The 19,612-nt window shown below is 35.9% G+C and overlaps 1 protein-coding gene across 1 annotated transcript in view; it reads left to right on the top strand.

The window, feature by feature from the left end:
- The window catches only part of ANKRD36C (ankyrin repeat domain 36C), a 173,737-nt gene that overhangs the window by 79,005 nt on the left and 75,120 nt on the right, over positions 1–19,612 (top strand). Inside the window, exons 44-63 of the mRNA XM_063695529.1 lie at positions 1,206–1,234; positions 1,329–1,401; positions 3,080–3,108; positions 3,203–3,275; positions 4,954–4,982; positions 5,073–5,145; positions 6,811–6,839; positions 6,934–7,006; positions 8,682–8,710; positions 8,805–8,877; positions 10,556–10,584; positions 10,679–10,751; positions 12,430–12,458; positions 12,549–12,621; positions 14,286–14,314; positions 14,409–14,481; positions 16,157–16,185; positions 16,280–16,352; positions 18,031–18,059; positions 18,154–18,226. Of these exons, the coding sequence (XP_063551599.1) occupies positions 1,206–1,234; positions 1,329–1,401; positions 3,080–3,108; positions 3,203–3,275; positions 4,954–4,982; positions 5,073–5,145; positions 6,811–6,839; positions 6,934–7,006; positions 8,682–8,710; positions 8,805–8,877; positions 10,556–10,584; positions 10,679–10,751; positions 12,430–12,458; positions 12,549–12,621; positions 14,286–14,314; positions 14,409–14,481; positions 16,157–16,185; positions 16,280–16,352; positions 18,031–18,059; positions 18,154–18,226 (1,020 nt within the window). The remainder of the gene's footprint in view (positions 1–1,205; positions 1,235–1,328; positions 1,402–3,079; positions 3,109–3,202; positions 3,276–4,953; positions 4,983–5,072; positions 5,146–6,810; positions 6,840–6,933; positions 7,007–8,681; positions 8,711–8,804; positions 8,878–10,555; positions 10,585–10,678; positions 10,752–12,429; positions 12,459–12,548; positions 12,622–14,285; positions 14,315–14,408; positions 14,482–16,156; positions 16,186–16,279; positions 16,353–18,030; positions 18,060–18,153; positions 18,227–19,612) is intronic.

The raw sequence follows: 19,612 nt of genomic DNA, 5'->3' as shown, positions 1-19,612 counted from the left end.
AGGTGTGAAAAGAGGAAGTCATTTATATAATTTTGGGGTTTCTGCGGAGGAAACCTGAGTGAACTCATTTCAGATGCATTTGGAATATTTTCATAAAAAATATTTGATTTTGGCTGCTGCAGGAACTACTGGAAGCAGGAAACAATGGTATAATTGGAATACACCACACTGACTCATTACTCCTCTTGGTTACTAGGAGGCATCAGAGATACATGTTTTGTTGATTTTAGTTATAAAAATGAGATAATCTTGAATATGAATAAATTTGCTTCCTTGTTCAAGGAGCTTGCTCTTGGATAAAATAGCTATTTAATGAAACTTCTTTAGAGAATAACACGGTACTCCCAACAAGACTATTTTAGACACAAGTATGATGTTGAATTCTAATTAACTCCTAAAATGGTCATTTTCAATGAATACTGCAGTGATTTCTGAATGAAAAACTGATTAATATCTAATGCTTGTAGCAATTTTACTTTGTAGAAATATGTCAAAGTTGATAATTGATGATATTTTTATTGAGGCTAATATATTATCCTTTGGTTCCAAGAGTGGATGAAGAAATTTTTGGAAGCCTAAACTAGTGGATACAAGAAACTTAGGCAAATTATTACACTACATGGGTGTGAGAGATAATGAATATTATCTACTAGGTATCAGCAAACAGATATCCAAGGTGATCAATTCAGGACACTTCCACTGAAGATATGTGAAGTGTACGTTCCACTGGAGTGTCATCGTAATTGTGTACCTTCTCAGTTATTGGGCAAGTTAAAGAGCATGATGAATGTTTGTAGTATAATGGTGTAAATCCTTTTGGTTTGTTGCATGAAAGACATGTGGGATCATGTAGCACCTGTTTTGACATTGATTCTCACGTGTATGAGTTGCTCCTCTGATTTTAGATCACATTTGTCCTCATGACTCAGCATATCCACATTGATATTTACACGGTTTTATTTTAGTTTTTGACACATGACAAATCATACCATTTTTGAAATTGTATGGGTATATTTCATGGAGCCTGTGTTCCCTTTTTCCAGTGTATTTATGTCATGTTCTGGTCCCCAGACACGACGTAGAAGCCATCAAAGCCTCCACTAATACAGGCAGGAGGACAGAGGTTGATGCTAACACTGTGTGAATGTATGGATAACTTTATCATATTTACATGTGAGTGATTATGTATCCCTTTTACTTTTCAGTGTCTTCTCGGAAAAAACCAGCCTTGAAGGTAATGAAACTCTCTTTTATATTTTGAACTATTAACTGTATAGTCTATGAAATATACTTTATTTATTGACTGTTCTGTTTCAAATTCCATTCAGGCTACAAGTGACAAGGAAGATTCTATTCCAAATATAGCCACAGAAACAAAGGATGAACAAATATCTGGGACAGGTAATTTTGCAAACACATTTAATATGATGTTCGTTCAAGATAGAGGAGAACTTCTCTTCACCAAATACAGCAGCGGGGGGTTCGTCAAATCTTCATGTTCTGATTCAGTATTCCTGAGATTATTCATTTGTAATAAGTTCTCGGGTGACCCTGATGCTGTGGTCCTTGGCCATGCTGAAAGTACTAAGATTTTAGATGTCTGTACTTTGAAATTGGGAAAAAGAACCATCTGACGGCAATTCAACACATAACAGGCTCAGGGGACAGCATCATTTTGCTTTAATTCTACAGCATGTTTCCATCAAGAGGGGAAAGAGAAAGAGATGAAGTAATAGATATTAGAGGCATCAGATTGTATTGTGATAAACAGAGGGAAAAGTGGTCCTAATACCACAAAAACACTGTAGAATGAGAAGTAACAAGACCAGTGATGTAGCAATTATTTTCCTCAACGAATAGGGATTGTGAGTCAGGAAGGAGGGAAAAGAAGAAGTTATTTATGTAATTTGGGATTTCTGCTGAGGAAACCTCAGTGAACTCACTTCAATACATTTGGAACATTTGCATAAAAGAAGATTTGATTTTGGCTGCTCCAGGAACTACTGGAAGCAGGAAACTATGCTAGAATTGGGATAAACCACAGTGACTCATTACTCCTCTTTAGGAGTAATTTACTATTAGGCATCAGAGATACATGTTTTGTTGATTTCAGTTATAAAACTGAGATAAATGAATATGAATACATTGGCTTCAAAGTTCAAGGAGCTAAGTCTTGGATAAAATAGCTATTGAATGAAACTTCTTTAGAGAATAGCATGATACTCCAAAGAAGACTTTTTAGAAACAAAAATTATGTTGAATTCTAATTAACTCCTAAAGTGGTCCTTTCAATGAATATTTGATTGATTTCTGAATGTAAAACTTATTAACATCTAATGCTTGTAGCAGTTTACTTTGTAGAAGTATGTCAACATTGGTAAATGATTATACTTTTATTGAGGCTAATATATTATCCTTTGGTGCCATGAGTGGATGAAGAAACTTTCAGAAGGCTAAACGAGTGGATACAAGAAACTTAGACAAATTATTACACCACAGGGGTGTGAGAAATAATGAATATTATCTACTAGGTTTCAGCAAACATAATCCAAGCTGATCAATTTAGGACACTTCCACTGAAGAGACGTGAAGTGTAGTTCAACTGAAATATCATTGTAATTGTGTGCCTTCTCAGTTATTGGGCAGGTTAAAGAGCATGATGAATGTTTGTACTATAATGGTGTAAATCCTTTTGATTTCTTGCATGGAAGACATGTGGCATCATGTAGAACCTGCTTTGACATTGATTCTCAAGTGTATGAGTTGCTCCTCTGATTTTAGATCACATTTGTCCTCATCACTTGGCATATCCACGTTGATATTGACACGGTTTTATTTTAGTTTTGGACATATGACAAATCATGCCATGTTTGAAATTGTAAGTATATTTTGTGAAGCCTGTATTCACCTTTTTCAGTGTATTTCTGTCATATTCCAGTCCCCAGTCACAAAGTAGAAAACACCAAATCCTATACTAATACAGGCAGGAAGGTATATCTTGATGCCAACAGTGCAGGAATGTATGGATAACTTTATCATATTTACATATGAGTGATTATGTATCCCTTTTGCTTTTCAGTGTCTTCTCAGAAACAACCAGCCTTGAAGGTAATTAAACTCTCATTTATATTGTGAACTATTAACTGTGTGGTCTATGAAACATAGTTTATGTATTGATTATTTTGTTTCAAATTCCATTCAGGCTACAAGTGTCAAGAAAGATTCTGTTTCGGATATACCCACAGAAATAAAGGATGGACAACAATCTGGAACAGGTAATTTCACAAAACACATTTAACGTCATGTTCAGTCCAGATAGAAAAGTACTTCTCTTCCCCAAACAAATCAGTGCGGGGCTCATCAAAACTGCACATTCTGATTCAGCAGGCCTGAGAGTCTTCATTTTTAATAAGTTCTTGGGTGACGCTGATGCTGCTGGTCTTGGACATGATCTTTGTAGTAAGATTATAGACTTCCCCACATTGAAATTGGGAAGAAGAAATATGGAGAGCAGTTCAAGACATAAGGGTCTCAGGGGAACAGCATAATTTTGCTTTAATTATACAGCATGTTTTCAATAAGGGTAGAAGGAGAAAGGCATGAAGTATAGATTTTATAGACGTCACATCATACTGCTGTAAAAAAGATAGAATAGTGATCCTAATAACCTGTAGACACTGTAGAATGAGAACTAAGGAGACCACTGATATAGCAATGATTTTTCCCAAGGAAGAGGGATTGTGAGGCAGGAAGGAGGGAAAAGAAGTTATTTATGTAATTTTGGGGTTTCTGCTGAGGAAACCTGAGTGAACTCACTTCAGAGGCATTTAGCATATTTGCATAAAGAAGATTTGATTTTGGCAGCTGCTGGAACTACTGGGTGCAGGAGATAATGCTAGAATTGGGATAAACTTCATTTACTAATTACTCTTCTTTGTTACTGTTAGGTATCAGACTTACACGTTTTGTTGATTTTAGTTATAGAAATGAGATAAACGTGAATATGAATACGTTGGCTTCCTTGTCCAAGGAGCTACCTCTTGTATAAAATAGCTGTTTAAGGAAACTTCTCTAGAACATAACATGATACTCCCAACAAGGCTATTTTAGAGACAAAAATTGTGTTGCATTCTAATTAAGTCCTAGAGTGATCATTTTCAATGAATATTGAAATGATTTCTGAATGTAAATCTTATCAATATCTAATGCTTGTAGCCGTTTTACTTTGTAGAAATATGTCAAAATTGATAAGTGATGATATTTTTATTGAGGCTAATATATTATCCTTTGGTGCCATGAGTGGATGAAGAAACTTTTGGAAGGCTAAACTAGTGGATACAAGATACTTAAGCCAATTTTTACACCGCATGGGTGTGAGGGATAATGAATATTATCTACTAGGTATCAGCAAACAGGTGTCCAAGGTGATCAATTCAGGACTCTTCCACTGAAGAGATGTGAAGTGTAAGTTTAACTGAAGTATCATTGCAATTGTGTGCCTTCTCAGTTATTGGCAATTTAGAGAGCATGATGAATGTTTTTACTATAATGATGTAAATCCTTTTGATTTGTTGCATGAAAGACATGTGGGATCATGTAGCACCTGCTTTGACATTGATTCTCAGGTGTGTGAGTTGCTTCTCTGCTTTTAGATCACATTTGTTCTCATCACTCGGCCTATGCACATTGATATTGACACGGTTTTATTTTAGTTTTTGACATATGAGAAATCATACCATGTTTGAAATTGCAAGGGTATATTTCATGGAGCCTGTATTCCCTTTTCTCAGTGTACTTCTGTCATGTTCTAGTCCCCAGACACAAAGTAGAAGCCATCAAAGCCTACACTAATACAGAGCAGGAGGACAGAGTTTGATGCTAACACTGCATGAATATATGGATATCTTTGTCATATTTACATATGAGTGATTATGAATCCCTTTTGCCTTTCAGTGTCTTCTCAGAAACCACCAGCCTTGAAGGTAATGAAACTGTCATTTATATTGTGAATGAGTTAATGTATGGTCTATGAAACATATTTTATTTATTATTTCATTTCAAATTCCATTCAGGCTACAAGTGACGAGGAAGATTCTGTTTTGAATATAGCCAGAGAAAAAAAGGATGGAGAAAAATCTAGAACAGGTAATTTTGAAAACAGATTTAATGTCATGTTCAGTCCAGATAGATAAGAAGTTCCCTTCCCCAAATAAATCAGCGGGGGGCTCGTCAAAGCTGCGCTTTCTGATTCAGCAGGCCAGAGATTCTTCATTTGTAGTAAGTTCTTGGGTGATGCTGATGCTGCTGGTCTGGAACATGACCTTCACTGTAAGATTATACACTTCCACATGTTGAAGTTGGGAAGAAGATATATGGAGAGCAGTTGAAGACATAAGGGGCTCTGGGGAACAGCATAGTTTTGCTTTAATTCTCCAGCTTGTTTTCAGTAAGGGTGGAAGGAGAAAGAGTCGATTTTACAGACGTCACATCGTACTGCTAAAAACAGACAGAAAACTTGTTGTAATAACCCGTACACACTGTAGGAGAACTAAGGGGACCCCTGGTGTAGCCATCATTTTCCCAAGGAAGATGGATTGTGAGGCAGGAAGGTGTGAAAAGAGGAAGTCATTTATATAATTTTGGGGATTCTGCTGAGGAAACCTGAGTGAACTCACTTCAGATGCATTTGGAATATTTTAATAAAAAATACTTGATTTTGGCTGCTGCAGGAACTGCTGGAAGAAGGAAACAATCCTAGAATTGGCATAAAAACACTGACTCATTACTCTTCTTTGTTACTATTAGGCATCAGAGATACATGTTTTGTTGATTTTAGTTATAGAAATGAGACAAACTTGAATCTGAATACACTGGCTTCCTTGTTCAAGGAGCTACCTCTTGGATACAATAGCTATTTCATGAAACTTCTTTAGAGAACAACATGATACTCCCAACAAGGCTATTTTAGAAACAAAAATTATGCTGGATTCTAATTAACTCCTAAAATGGTCATTTTCAATCAATATTGCAGTGATTTCTGAATGAAAATCTGATCAATATCTACTGCTTGTAGCATCTTTACTTTGTATAGGTATGTGAAAATTGATAAGTGATAATATTTTTATTGAGGCTAATATATTACCCTTTGGTGCCATGAGTTAATGAAGAAACTTTCAGAAGGCTAAGCTAGTGGATACAAGAAACTTAGGCAAATTATTACACCACCTGGGCGTGAGAGATAATGAATATTATCTACTAGGTATCAGCAAACAGGTATCCAACGTGATCAATTTAGGACACTTCCACTGAAGGGATGTGAAGTGTACGTTCAACTGAATTGTCGTCGTAATTGTGTGCCTTCTCAGTTATTGGGCAAGTTAAAGAGCATGATGAATGTTTGTACTATAATGGTGTAAATCCTTTTAATTTGTTGCATGAAAGACATGTGGGATCATGTAGCACCTGCTTTGACATTGATTCTCAGGTGTATGAGTTGCTCCTCTGATTTTAGATCACTTTGTCCTCATCACTCGGCATATCCACGTTGATATTGACACGGTTTTATTTTAGTTTTTGACATATGAGAAATCATACCATGTTTGAAATTCTAAGACTATATTTCATGGAGCCTGTATTCCCTTTTCTCAGCGTATTTCTGTCCTGTTCTAGTCCCCAGACACAAAGTAGAAGCCATCAAAGCCTACGCTAATACAGGCAGGAGGACAGAGGTTGATGCTAACACTGCATGAATGTATGGATAATTTTGTCATTTTTACATATGAGTGATTATCAATCCCTTTTACTTTTCAGTGTCTTCTGAGCAACCACCAGGCTTGAAGGTAATGAAACTGTCATTTATATTGTGACCTAGTAAGTGTATAGTCTATGAAACATACTTTATTAATTTATTGTTTAATTTCAAATTCCATTTAGGCTACAAGAGACAAGAAAGATTCTCTTTTGAATATAGCCAGAGGTAAAAAGCATGGAGACAAAACTAGGAGAGGTAATTTTGAAAAGAGATTTAATGTCATGTTCAGTCCAGATAGGTAAGAAGTTCTCTTCCCTGAATAAATCAGCGGGGGGCTCGTTGCAGCTGCACATTTTGATTCAGCAGTCCTGAGATTCTTCATTTCAAATAAGTTCGTGGGTGATGCTGATGCTGCTGGTCTGGAACATGATCTTCGCTGTAAGATTATACACTTCCCCACATTGAAATTGGGAAGAAGAAATATGGAGAGCAGTTCAAGGCATGAGGGGCTCTGGGGAACAACATAATTTTGCTTTAATTCTCCAGCTTGTTTTCAGTAAGGGTGGAAGGAGAAAGAGAGGAAGTATAGAATTTACACACTTCAGATCGTACTGCCAAGAAAAGACAGAAAGCTTGTTGTAACAAGCCGTAGACACTGTAGGAGAATTAAGGAGACCCCTGGTGTAGCAACTATTTTCCTAAGGGAGACAGATTGTGAGGCAGGAAGGTGTGAAAAGAGGAAGTCATTTATATAATTTTGGGGTTTCTGTGGAGGAAACCTGAGTGAATTCATTTCAGATGCATTTGGAATATTTTCATAAAAAATATTTGATTTTGGCTGCTGCAGGAACTACTGGAAGCAGGAAACAATGGTATAATTGGAATACACCACACTGACTCATTACTCCTCTTGGTTACTAGGAGGCATCAGAGATACATGTTTTGTTGATTTTAGTTATAAAAATGAGATAATCTTGAATATGAATAAATTTGCTTCCTTGTTCAAGGAGCTTGCTCTTGGATAAAATAGCTATTTAATGAAACTTCTTTAGAGAATAACACGGTACTCCCAACAAGACTATTTTAGACACAAGTATGATGTTGAATTCTAATTAACTCCTAAAATGGTCATTTTCAATGAATACTGCAGTGATTTCTGAATGAAAAACTGATTAATATCTAATGCTTGTAGCAATTTTACTTTGTAGAAATATGTCAAAGTTGATAATTGATGATATTTTTATTGAGGCTAATATATTATCCTTTGGTTCCAAGAGTGGATGAAGAAATTTTTGGAAGCCTAAACTAGTGGATACAAGAAACTTAGGCAAATTATTACACTACATGGGTGTGAGAGATAATGAATATTATCTACTAGGTATCAGCAAACAGATATCCAAGGTGATCAATTCAGGACACTTCCACTGAAGATATGTGAAGTGTACGTTCCACTGGAGTGTCATCGTAATTGTGTACCTTCTCAGTTATTGGGCAAGTTAAAGAGCATGATGAATGTTTGTAGTATAATGGTGTAAATCCTTTTGGTTTGTTGCATGAAAGACATGTGGGATCATGTAGCACCTGTTTTGACATTGATTCTCACGTGTATGAGTTGCTCCTCTGATTTTAGATCACATTTGTCCTCATGACTCAGCATATCCACATTGATATTTACACGGTTTTATTTTAGTTTTTGACACATGACAAATCATACCATTTTTGAAATTGTATGGGTATATTTCATGGAGCCTGTGTTCCCTTTTTCCAGTGTATTTATGTCATGTTCTGGTCCCCAGACACGACGTAGAAGCCATCAAAGCCTCCACTAATACAGGCAGGAGGACAGAGGTTGATGCTAACACTGTGTGAATGTATGGATAACTTTATCATATTTACATGTGAGTGATTATGTATCCCTTTTACTTTTCAGTGTCTTCTCGGAAAAAACCAGCCTTGAAGGTAATGAAACTCTCTTTTATATTTTGAACTATTAACTGTATAGTCTATGAAATATACTTTATTTATTGACTGTTCTGTTTCAAATTCCATTCAGGCTACAAGTGACAAGGAAGATTCTATTCCAAATATAGCCACAGAAACAAAGGATGAACAAATATCTGGGACAGGTAATTTTGCAAACACATTTAATATGATGTTCGTTCAAGATAGAGGAGAACTTCTCTTCACCAAATACAGCAGCGGGGGGTTCGTCAAATCTTCATGTTCTGATTCAGTATTCCTGAGATTATTCATTTGTAATAAGTTCTCGGGTGACCCTGATGCTGTGGTCCTTGGCCATGCTGAAAGTACTAAGATTTTAGATGTCTGTACTTTGAAATTGGGAAAAAGAACCATCTGACGGCAATTCAACACATAACAGGCTCAGGGGACAGCATCATTTTGCTTTAATTCTACAGCATGTTTCCATCAAGAGGGGAAAGAGAAAGAGATGAAGTAATAGATATTAGAGGCATCAGATTGTATTGTGATAAACAGAGGGAAAAGTGGTCCTAATACCACAAAAACACTGTAGAATGAGAAGTAACAAGACCAGTGATGTAGCAATTATTTTCCTCAACGAATAGGGATTGTGAGTCAGGAAGGAGGGAAAAGAAGAAGTTATTTATGTAATTTGGGATTTCTGCTGAGGAAACCTCAGTGAACTCACTTCAATACATTTGGAACATTTGCATAAAAGAAGATTTGATTTTGGCTGCTCCAGGAACTACTGGAAGCAGGAAACTATGCTAGAATTGGGATAAACCACAGTGACTCATTACTCCTCTTTAGGAGTAATTTACTATTAGGCATCAGAGATACATGTTTTGTTGATTTCAGTTATAAAACTGAGATAAATGAATATGAATACATTGGCTTCAAAGTTCAAGGAGCTAAGTCTTGGATAAAATAGCTATTGAATGAAACTTCTTTAGAGAATAGCATGATACTCCAAAGAAGACTTTTTAGAAACAAAAATTATGTTGAATTCTAATTAACTCCTAAAGTGGTCCTTTCAATGAATATTTGATTGATTTCTGAATGTAAAACTTATTAACATCTAATGCTTGTAGCAGTTTACTTTGTAGAAGTATGTCAACATTGGTAAATGATTATACTTTTATTGAGGCTAATATATTATCCTTTGGTGCCATGAGTGGATGAAGAAACTTTCAGAAGGCTAAACGAGTGGATACAAGAAACTTAGACAAATTATTACACCACAGGGGTGTGAGAAATAATGAATATTATCTACTAGGTTTCAGCAAACATAATCCAAGCTGATCAATTTAGGACACTTCCACTGAAGAGACGTGAAGTGTAGTTCAACTGAAATATCATTGTAATTGTGTGCCTTCTCAGTTATTGGGCAAGTTAAAGAGCATGATGAATGTTTGTACTATAATGGTGTAAATCCTTTTGATTTCTTGCATGGAAGACATGTGGCATCATGTAGAACCTGCTTTGACATTGATTCTCAAGTGTATGAGTTGCTCCTCTGATTTTAGATCACATTTGTCCTCATCACTTGGCATATCCACGTTGATATTGACACGGTTTTATTTTAGTTTTGGACATATGACAAATCATGCCATGTTTGAAATTGTAAGTATATTTTGTGAAGCCTGTATTCACCTTTTTCAGTGTATTTCTGTCATATTCCAGTCCCCAGTCACAAAGTAGAAAACACCAAATCCTATACTAATACAGGCAGGAAGGTATATCTTGATGCCAACAGTGCAGGAATGTATGGATAACTTTATCATATTTACATATGAGTGATTATGTATCCCTTTTGCTTTTCAGTGTCTTCTCAGAAACAACCAGCCTTGAAGGTAATTAAACTCTCATTTATATTGTGAACTATTAACTGTGTGGTCTATGAAACATAGTTTATGTATTGATTATTTTGTTTCAAATTCCATTCAGGCTACAAGTGTCAAGAAAGATTCTGTTTCGGATATACCCACAGAAATAAAGGATGGACAACAATCTGGAACAGGTAATTTCACAAAACACATTTAACGTCATGTTCAGTCCAGATAGAAAAGTACTTCTCTTCCCCAAACAAATCAGTGCGGGGCTCATCAAAACTGCACATTCTGATTCAGCAGGCCTGAGAGTCTTCATTTTTAATAAGTTCTTGGGTGACGCTGATGCTGCTGGTCTTGGACATGATCTTTGTAGTAAGATTATAGACTTCCCCACATTGAAATTGGGAAGAAGAAATATGGAGAGCAGTTCAAGACATAAGGGTCTCAGGGGAACAGCATAATTTTGCTTTAATTATACAGCATGTTTTCAATAAGGGTAGAAGGAGAAAGGCATGAAGTATAGATTTTATAGACGTCACATCATACTGCTGTAAAAAAGATAGAATAGTGATCCTAATAACCTGTAGACACTGTAGAATGAGAACTAAGGAGACCACTGATATAGCAATGATTTTTCCCAAGGAAGAGGGATTGTGAGGCAGGAAGGAGGGAAAAGAAGTTATTTATGTAATTTTGGGGTTTCTGCTGAGGAAACCTGAGTGAACTCACTTCAGAGGCATTTAGCATATTTGCATAAAGAAGATTTGATTTTGGCAGCTGCTGGAACTACTGGGTGCAGGAGATAATGCTAGAATTGGGATAAACTTCATTTACTAATTACTCTTCTTTGTTACTGTTAGGTATCAGACTTACACGTTTTGTTGATTTTAGTTATAGAAATGAGATAAACGTGAATATGAATACGTTGGCTTCCTTGTCCAAGGAGCTACCTCTTGTATAAAATAGCTGTTTAAGGAAACTTCTCTAGAACATAACATGATACTCCCAACAAGGCTATTTTAGAGACAAAAATTGTGTTGCATTCTAATTAAGTCCTAGAGTGATCATTTTCAATGAATATTGAAATGATTTCTGAATGTAAATCTTATCAATATCTAATGCTTGTAGCCGTTTTACTTTGTAGAAATATGTCAAAATTGATAAGTGATGATATTTTTATTGAGGCTAATATATTATCCTTTGGTGCCATGAGTGGATGAAGAAACTTTTGGAAGGCTAAACTAGTGGATACAAGAAACTTAAGCCAATTTTTACACCGCATGGGTGTGAGGGATAATGAATATTATCTACTAGGTATCAGCAAACAGGTGTCCAAGGTGATCAATTCAGGACTCTTCCACTGAAGAGATGTGAAGTGTAAGTTTAACTGAAGTATCATTGCAATTGTGTGCCTTCTCAGTTATTGGCAATTTAGAGAGCATGATGAATGTTTTTACTATAATGATGTAAATCCTTTTGATTTGTTGCATGAAAGACATGTGGGATCATGTAGCACCTGCTTTGACATTGATTCTCAGGTGTGTGAGTTGCTTCTCTGCTTTTAGATCACATTTGTTCTCATCACTCGGCCTATGCACATTGATATTGACACGGTTTTATTTTAGTTTTTGACATATGAGAAATCATACCATGTTTGAAATTGCAAGGGTATATTTCATGGAGCCTGTATTCCCTTTTCTCAGTGTACTTCTGTCATGTTCTAGTCCCCAGACACAAAGTAGAAGCCATCAAAGCCTACGCTAATACAGAGCAGGAGGACAGAGTTTGATGCTAACACTGCATGAATATATGGATATCTTTGTCATATTTACATATGAGTGATTATGAATCCCTTTTGCCTTTCAGTGTCTTCTCAGAAACCACCAGCCTTGAAGGTAATGAAACTGTCATTTATATTGTGAATGAGTTAATGTATGGTCTATGAAACATATTTTATTTATTATTTCATTTCAAATTCCATTCAGGCTACAAGTGACGAGGAAGATTCTGTTTTGAATATAGCCAGAGAAAAAAAGGATGGAGAAAAATCTAGAACAGGTAATTTTGAAAACAGATTTAATGTCATGTTCAGTCCAGATAGATAAGAAGTTCCCTTCCCCAAATAAATCAGCGGGGGGCTCGTCAAAGCTGCGCTTTCTGATTCAGCAGGCCAGAGATTCTTCATTTGTAGTAAGTTCTTGGGTGATGCTGATGCTGCTGGTCTGGAACATGACCTTCACTGTAAGATTATACACTTCCACATGTTGAAGTTGGGAAGAAGATATATGGAGAGCAGTTGAAGACATAAGGGGCTCTGGGGAACAGCATAGTTTTGCTTTAATTCTCCAGCTTGTTTTCAGTAAGGGTGGAAGGAGAAAGAGTCGATTTTACAGACGTCACATCGTACTGCTAAAAACAGACAGAAAACTTGTTGTAATAACCCGTACACACTGTAGGAGAACTAAGGGACCCCTGGTGTAGCCATCATTTTCCCAAGGAAGATGGATTGTGAGGCAGGAAGGTGTGAAAAGAGGAAGTCATTTATATAATTTTGGGGATTCTGCTGAGGAAACCTGAGTGAACTCACTTCAGATGCATTTGGAATATTTTAATAAAAAATACTTGATTTTGGCTGCTGCAGGAACTGCTGGAAGAAGGAAACAATCCTAGAATTGGCATAAAAACACTGACTCATTACTCTTCTTTGTTACTATTAGGCATCAGAGATACATGTTTTGTTGATTTTAGTTATAGAAATGAGACAAACTTGAATCTGAATACACTGGCTTCCTTGTTCAAGGAGCTACCTCTTGGATACAATAGCTATTTCATGAAACTTCTTTAGAGAACAACATGATACTCCCAACAAGGCTATTTTAGAAACAAAAATTATGCTGGATTCTAATTAACTCCTAAAATGGTCATTTTCAATCAATATTGCAGTGATTTCTGAATGAAAATCTGATCAATATCTACTGCTTGTAGCATCTTTACTTTGTATAGGTATGTGAAAATTGATAAGTGATAATATTTTTATTGAGGCTAATATATTACCCTTTGGTGCCATGAGTTAATGAAGAAACTTTCAGAAGGCTAAGCTAGTGGATACAAGAAACTTAGGCAAATTATTACACCACCTGGGCGTGAGAGATAATGAATATTATCTACTAGGTATCAGCAAACAGGTATCCAACGTGATCAATTTAGGACACTTCCACTGAAGGGATGTGAAGTGTACGTTCAACTGAATTGTCGTCGTAATTGTGTGCCTTCTCAGTTATTGGGCAAGTTAAAGAGCATGATGAATGTTTGTACTATAATGGTGTAAATCCTTTTAATTTGTTGCATGAAAGACATGTGGGATCATGTAGCACCTGCTTTGACATTGATTCTCAGGTGTATGAGTTGCTCCTCTGATTTTAGATCACTTTGTCCTCATCACTCGGCATATCCACGTTGATATTGACACGGTTTTATTTTAGTTTTTGACATATGAGAAATCATACCATGTTTGAAATTCTAAGACTATATTTCATGGAGCCTGTATTCCCTTTTCTCAGCGTATTTCTGTCCTGTTCTAGTCCCCAGACACAAAGTAGAAGCCATCAAAGCCTACGCTAATACAGGCAGGAGGACAGAGGTTGATGCTAACACTGCATGAATGTATGGATAATTTTGTCATTTTTACATATGAGTGATTATCAATCCCTTTTACTTTTCAGTGTCTTCTGAGCAACCACCAGGCTTGAAGGTAATGAAACTGTCATTTATATTGTGACCTAGTAAGTGTATAGTCTATGAAACATACTTTATTAATTTATTGTTTAATTTCAAATTCCATTTAGGCTACAAGAGACAAGAAAGATTCTCTTTTGAATATAGCCAGAGGTAAAAAGCATGGAGACAAAACTAGGAGAGGTAATTTTGAAAAGAGATTTAATGTCATGTTCAGTCCAGATAGGTAAGAAGTTCTCTTCCCTGAATAAATCAGCGGGGGGCTCGTTGCAGCTGCACATTTTGATTCAGCAGTCCTGAGATTCTTCATTTCAAATAAGTTCGTGGGTGATGCTGATGCTGCTGGTCTGGAACATGATCTTCGCTGTAAGATTATACACTTCCCCACATTGAAATTGGGAAGAAGAAATATGGAGAGCAGTTCAAGGCATGAGGGGCTCTGGGGAACAACATAATTTTGCTTTAATTCTCCAGCTTGTTTTCAGTAAGGGTGGAAGGAGAAAGAGAGGAAGTATAGAATTTACACACTTCAGATCGTACTGCCAAGAAAAGACAGAAAGCTTGTTGTAACAAGCCGTAGACACTGTAGGAGAACTAAGGAGACCCCTGGTGTAGCAACTATTTTCCTAAGGGAGACAGATTGTGAGGCAGGAAGGTGTGAAAAGAGGAAGTCATTTATATAATTTTGGGGTTTCTGCGGAGGAAACCTGAGTGAACTCATTTCAGATGCATTTGGAATATTTTCATAAAAAATATTTGATTTTGGCTGCTGCAGGAACTACTGGAAGCAGGAAACAATGGTATAATTGGAATACACCACACTGACTCATTACTCCTCTTGGTTACTAGGAGGCATCAGAGATACATGTTTTGTTGATTTTAGTTATAAAAATGAGATAATCTTGAATATGAATAAATTTGCTTCCTTGTTCAAGGAGCTTGCTCTTGGATAAAATAGCTATTTAATGAAACTTCTTTAGAGAATAACACGGTACTCCCAACAAGACTATTTTAGACACAAGTATGATGTTGAATTCTAATTAACTCCTAAAATGGTCATTTTCAATGAATACTGCAGTGATTTCTGAATGAAAAACTGATTAATATCTAATGCTTGTAGCAATTTTACTTTGTAGAAATATGTCAAAGTTGATAATTGATGATATTTTTATTGAGGCTAATATATTATCCTTTGGTTCCAAGAGTGGATGAAGAAATTTTTGGAAGCCTAAACTAGTGGATACAAGAAACTTAGGCAAATTATTACACTACATGGGTGTGAGAGATAATGAATATTATCTACTAGGTATCAGCAAACAGATATCCAAGGTGATCAATTCAGGACACTTCCACTGAAGATATGTGAAGTGTACGTTCCACTGGAGTGTCATCGTAATTGTGTACCTTCTCAGTTATTGGGCAAGTTAAAGAGCATGATGAATGTTTGTAGTATAATGGTGTAAATCCTTTTGGTTTGTTGCATGAAAGACATGTGGGATCATGTAGCACCTGTTTTGACATTGATTCTCACGTGTATGAGTTGCTCCTCTGATTTTAGATCACATTTGTCCTCATGACTCAGCATATCCACATTGATATTTACACGGTTTTATTTTAGTTTTTGACACATGACAAATCATACCATTTTTGAAATTGTATGGGTATATTTCATGGAGCCTGTGTTCCCTTTTTCCAGTGTATTTATGTCATGTTCTGGTCCCCAGACACGACGTAGAAGCCATCAAAGCCTCCACTAATACAGGCAGGAGGACAGAGGTTGATGCTAACACTGTGTGAATGTATGGATAACTTTATCATATTTACATGTGAGTGATTATGTATCCCTTTTACTTTTCAGTGTCTTCTCGGAAAAAACCAGCCTTGAAGGTAATGAAACTCTCTTTTATATTTTGAACTATTAACTGTATAGTCTATGAAATATACTTTATTTATTGACTGTTCTGTTTCAAATTCCATTCAGGCTACAAGTGACAAGGAAGATTCTATTCCAAATATAGCCACAGAAACAAAGGATGAACAAATATCTGGGACAGGTAATTTTGCAAACACATTTAATATGATGTTCGTTCAAGATAGAGGAGAACTTCTCTTCACCAAATACAGCAGCGGGGGGTTCGTCAAATCTTCATGTTCTGATTCAGTATTCCTGAGATTATTCATTTGTAATAAGTTCTCGGGTGACCCTGATGCTGTGGTCCTTGGCCATGCTGAAAGTACTAAGATTTTAGATGTCTGTACTTTGAAATTGGGAAAAAGAACCATCTGACGGCAATTCAACACATAACAGGCTCAGGGGACAGCATCATTTTGCTTTAATTCTACAGCATGTTTCCATCAAGAGGGGAAAGAGAAAGAGATGAAGTAATAGATATTAGAGGCATCAGATTGTATTGTGATAAACAGAGGGAAAAGTGGTCCTAATACCACAAAAACACTGTAGAATGAGAAGTAACAAGACCAGTGATGTAGCAATTATTTTCCTCAACGAATAGGGATTGTGAGTCAGGAAGGAGGGAAAAGAAGAAGTTATTTATGTAATTTGGGATTTCTGCTGAGGAAACCTCAGTGAACTCACTTCAATACATTTGGAACATTTGCATAAAAGAAGATTTGATTTTGGCTGCTCCAGGAACTACTGGAAGCAGGAAACTATGCTAGAATTGGGATAAACCACAGTGACTCATTACTCCTCTTTAGGAGTAATTTACTATTAGGCATCAGAGATACATGTTTTGTTGATTTCAGTTATAAAACTGAGATAAATGAATATGAATACATTGGCTTCAAAGTTCAAGGAGCTAAGTCTTGGATAAAATAGCTATTGAATGAAACTTCTTTAGAGAATAGCATGATACTCCAAAGAAGACTTTTTAGAAACAAAAATTATGTTGAATTCTAATTAACTCCTAAAGTGGTCCTTTCAATGAATATTTGATTGATTTCTGAATGTAAAACTTATTAACATCTAATGCTTGTAGCAGTTTACTTTGTAGAAGTATGTCAACATTGGTAAATGATTATACTTTTATTGAGGCTAATATATTATCCTTTGGTGCCATGAGTGGATGAAGAAACTTTCAGAAGGCTAAACGAGTGGATACAAGAAACTTAGACAAATTATTACACCACAGGGGTGTGAGAAATAATGAATATTATCTACTAGGTTTCAGCAAACATAATCCAAGCTGATCAATTTAGGACACTTCCACTGAAGAGACGTGAAGTGTAGTTCAACTGAAATATCATTGTAATTGTGTGCCTTCTCAGTTATTGGGCAGGTTAAAGAGCATGATGAATGTTTGTACTATAATGGTGTAAATCCTTTTGATTTCTTGCATGGAAGACATGTGGCATCATGTAGAACCTGCTTTGACATTGATTCTCAAGTGTATGAGTTGCTCCTCTGATTTTAGATCACATTTGTCCTCATCACTTGGCATATCCACGTTGATATTGACACGGTTTTATTTTAGTTTTGGACATATGACAAATCATGCCATGTTTGAAATTGTAAGTATATTTTGTGAAGCCTGTATTCACCTTTTTCAGTGTATTTCTGTCATATTCCAGTCCCCAGTCACAAAGTAGAAAACACCAAATCCTATACTAATACAGGCAGGAAGGTATATCTTGATGCCAACAGTGCAGGAATGTATGGATAACTTTATCATATTTACATATGAGTGATTATGTATCCCTTTTGCTTTTCAGTGTCTTCTCAGAAACAACCAGCCTTGAAGGTAATTAAACTCTCATTTATATTGTGAACTATTAACTGTGTGGTCTATGAAACATAGTTTATGTATTGATTATTTTGTTTCAAATTCCATTCAGGCTACAAGTGTCAAGAAAGATTCTGTTTCGGATATACCCACAGAAATAAAGGATGGACAACAATCTGGAACAGGTAATTTCACAAAACACATTTAACGTCATGTTCAGTCCAGATAGAAAAGTACTTCTCTTCCCCAAACAAATCAGTGCGGGGCTCATCAAAACTGCACATTCTGATTCAGCAGGCCTGAGATTCTTCATTTTTAATAAGTTCTTGGGTGACGCTGATGCTGCTGGTCTTGGACATGATCTTTGTAGTAAGATTATAGACTTCCCCACATTGAAATTGGGAAGAAGAAATATGGAGAGCAGTTCAAGACATAAGGGTCTCAGGGGAACAGCATAATTTTGCTTTAATTATACAGCATGTTTTCAATAAGGGTAGAAGGAGAAAGGCATGAAGTATAGATTTTATAGACGTCACATCATACTGCTGTAAAAAAGATAGAATAGTGATCCTAATAACCTGTAGACACTGTAGAATGAGAACTAAGGAGACCACTGATATAGCAATGATTTTTCCCAAGGAAGAGGGATTGTGAGGCAGGAAGGAGGGAAAAGAAGTTATTTATGTAATTTTGGGGTTTCTGCTGAGGAAACCTGAGTGAACTCACTTCAGAGGCATTTAGCATATTTGCATAAAGAAGATTTGATTTTGGCAGCTGCTGGAACTACTGGGTGCAGGAGATAATGCTAGAATTGGGATAAACTTCATTTACTAATTACTCTTCTTTGTTACTGTTAGGTATCAGACTTACACGTTTTGTTGATTTTAGTTATAGAAATTAGATAAACTTGAATATGAATACATTGGCTTCATTGATCAAAGAGCTGACTCTTGGATAAAATAGGTATTTAATGAATATTCTTTAGAGAATAGCATGATAGTCCTAACAAGACTATTTTAGAAACAAAAATAATGTTGAATTCAACAACTGACTCCTAAAATGGTAATTTTCAATGAATATTGGAGTGATTTCCCAGTGTAAAAGCTTATTAATATCCAATACTTGTAGCAGTTTTATTTAGTAGAATTATGTCAAAATTGATAATTGATGATGCTTTTTATTGAGGTTATATATTATACTTTGTTGCCATGAGTGGATGAAGAAATGTTCAAAAGGCTAAACTAGAGAACTCAAGAAGCTTAGGCAAATTATTACAGCACATGTGTGTGAGAAATAATGAATTATTTACTTGGATTCAGGAAACATATATCCACGTTGATCAATTTAGGTCCCTTCCACTTAAGAGGTGTGAAGTGTAAGTTCAACTGAAGTGTCATTGTAATTGTGTACCTTCTCAGTTATTGGGCAAGTTAAAGAGCATGTTGAATGTTTGCAGTATAATGGTTTAATCATTCGGATATCTTGCATGAAAGTCATGCGGGTGCATGTACCACCTGCTTTGACATTGATTCCCAGGTGATTAGTTGCTTCTGTGATTTTAGACCACATTT

This window comes from Gorilla gorilla, chromosome 12 (assembly GCF_029281585.2).
Source record: "Gorilla gorilla gorilla isolate KB3781 chromosome 12, NHGRI_mGorGor1-v2.1_pri, whole genome shotgun sequence".
Lineage (NCBI taxonomy): Eukaryota > Metazoa > Chordata > Mammalia > Primates > Hominidae > Gorilla > Gorilla gorilla.
Note: the sequence above shows the minus strand (reverse complement) of the source record. Positions and strands in the feature narration are given on the sequence as shown.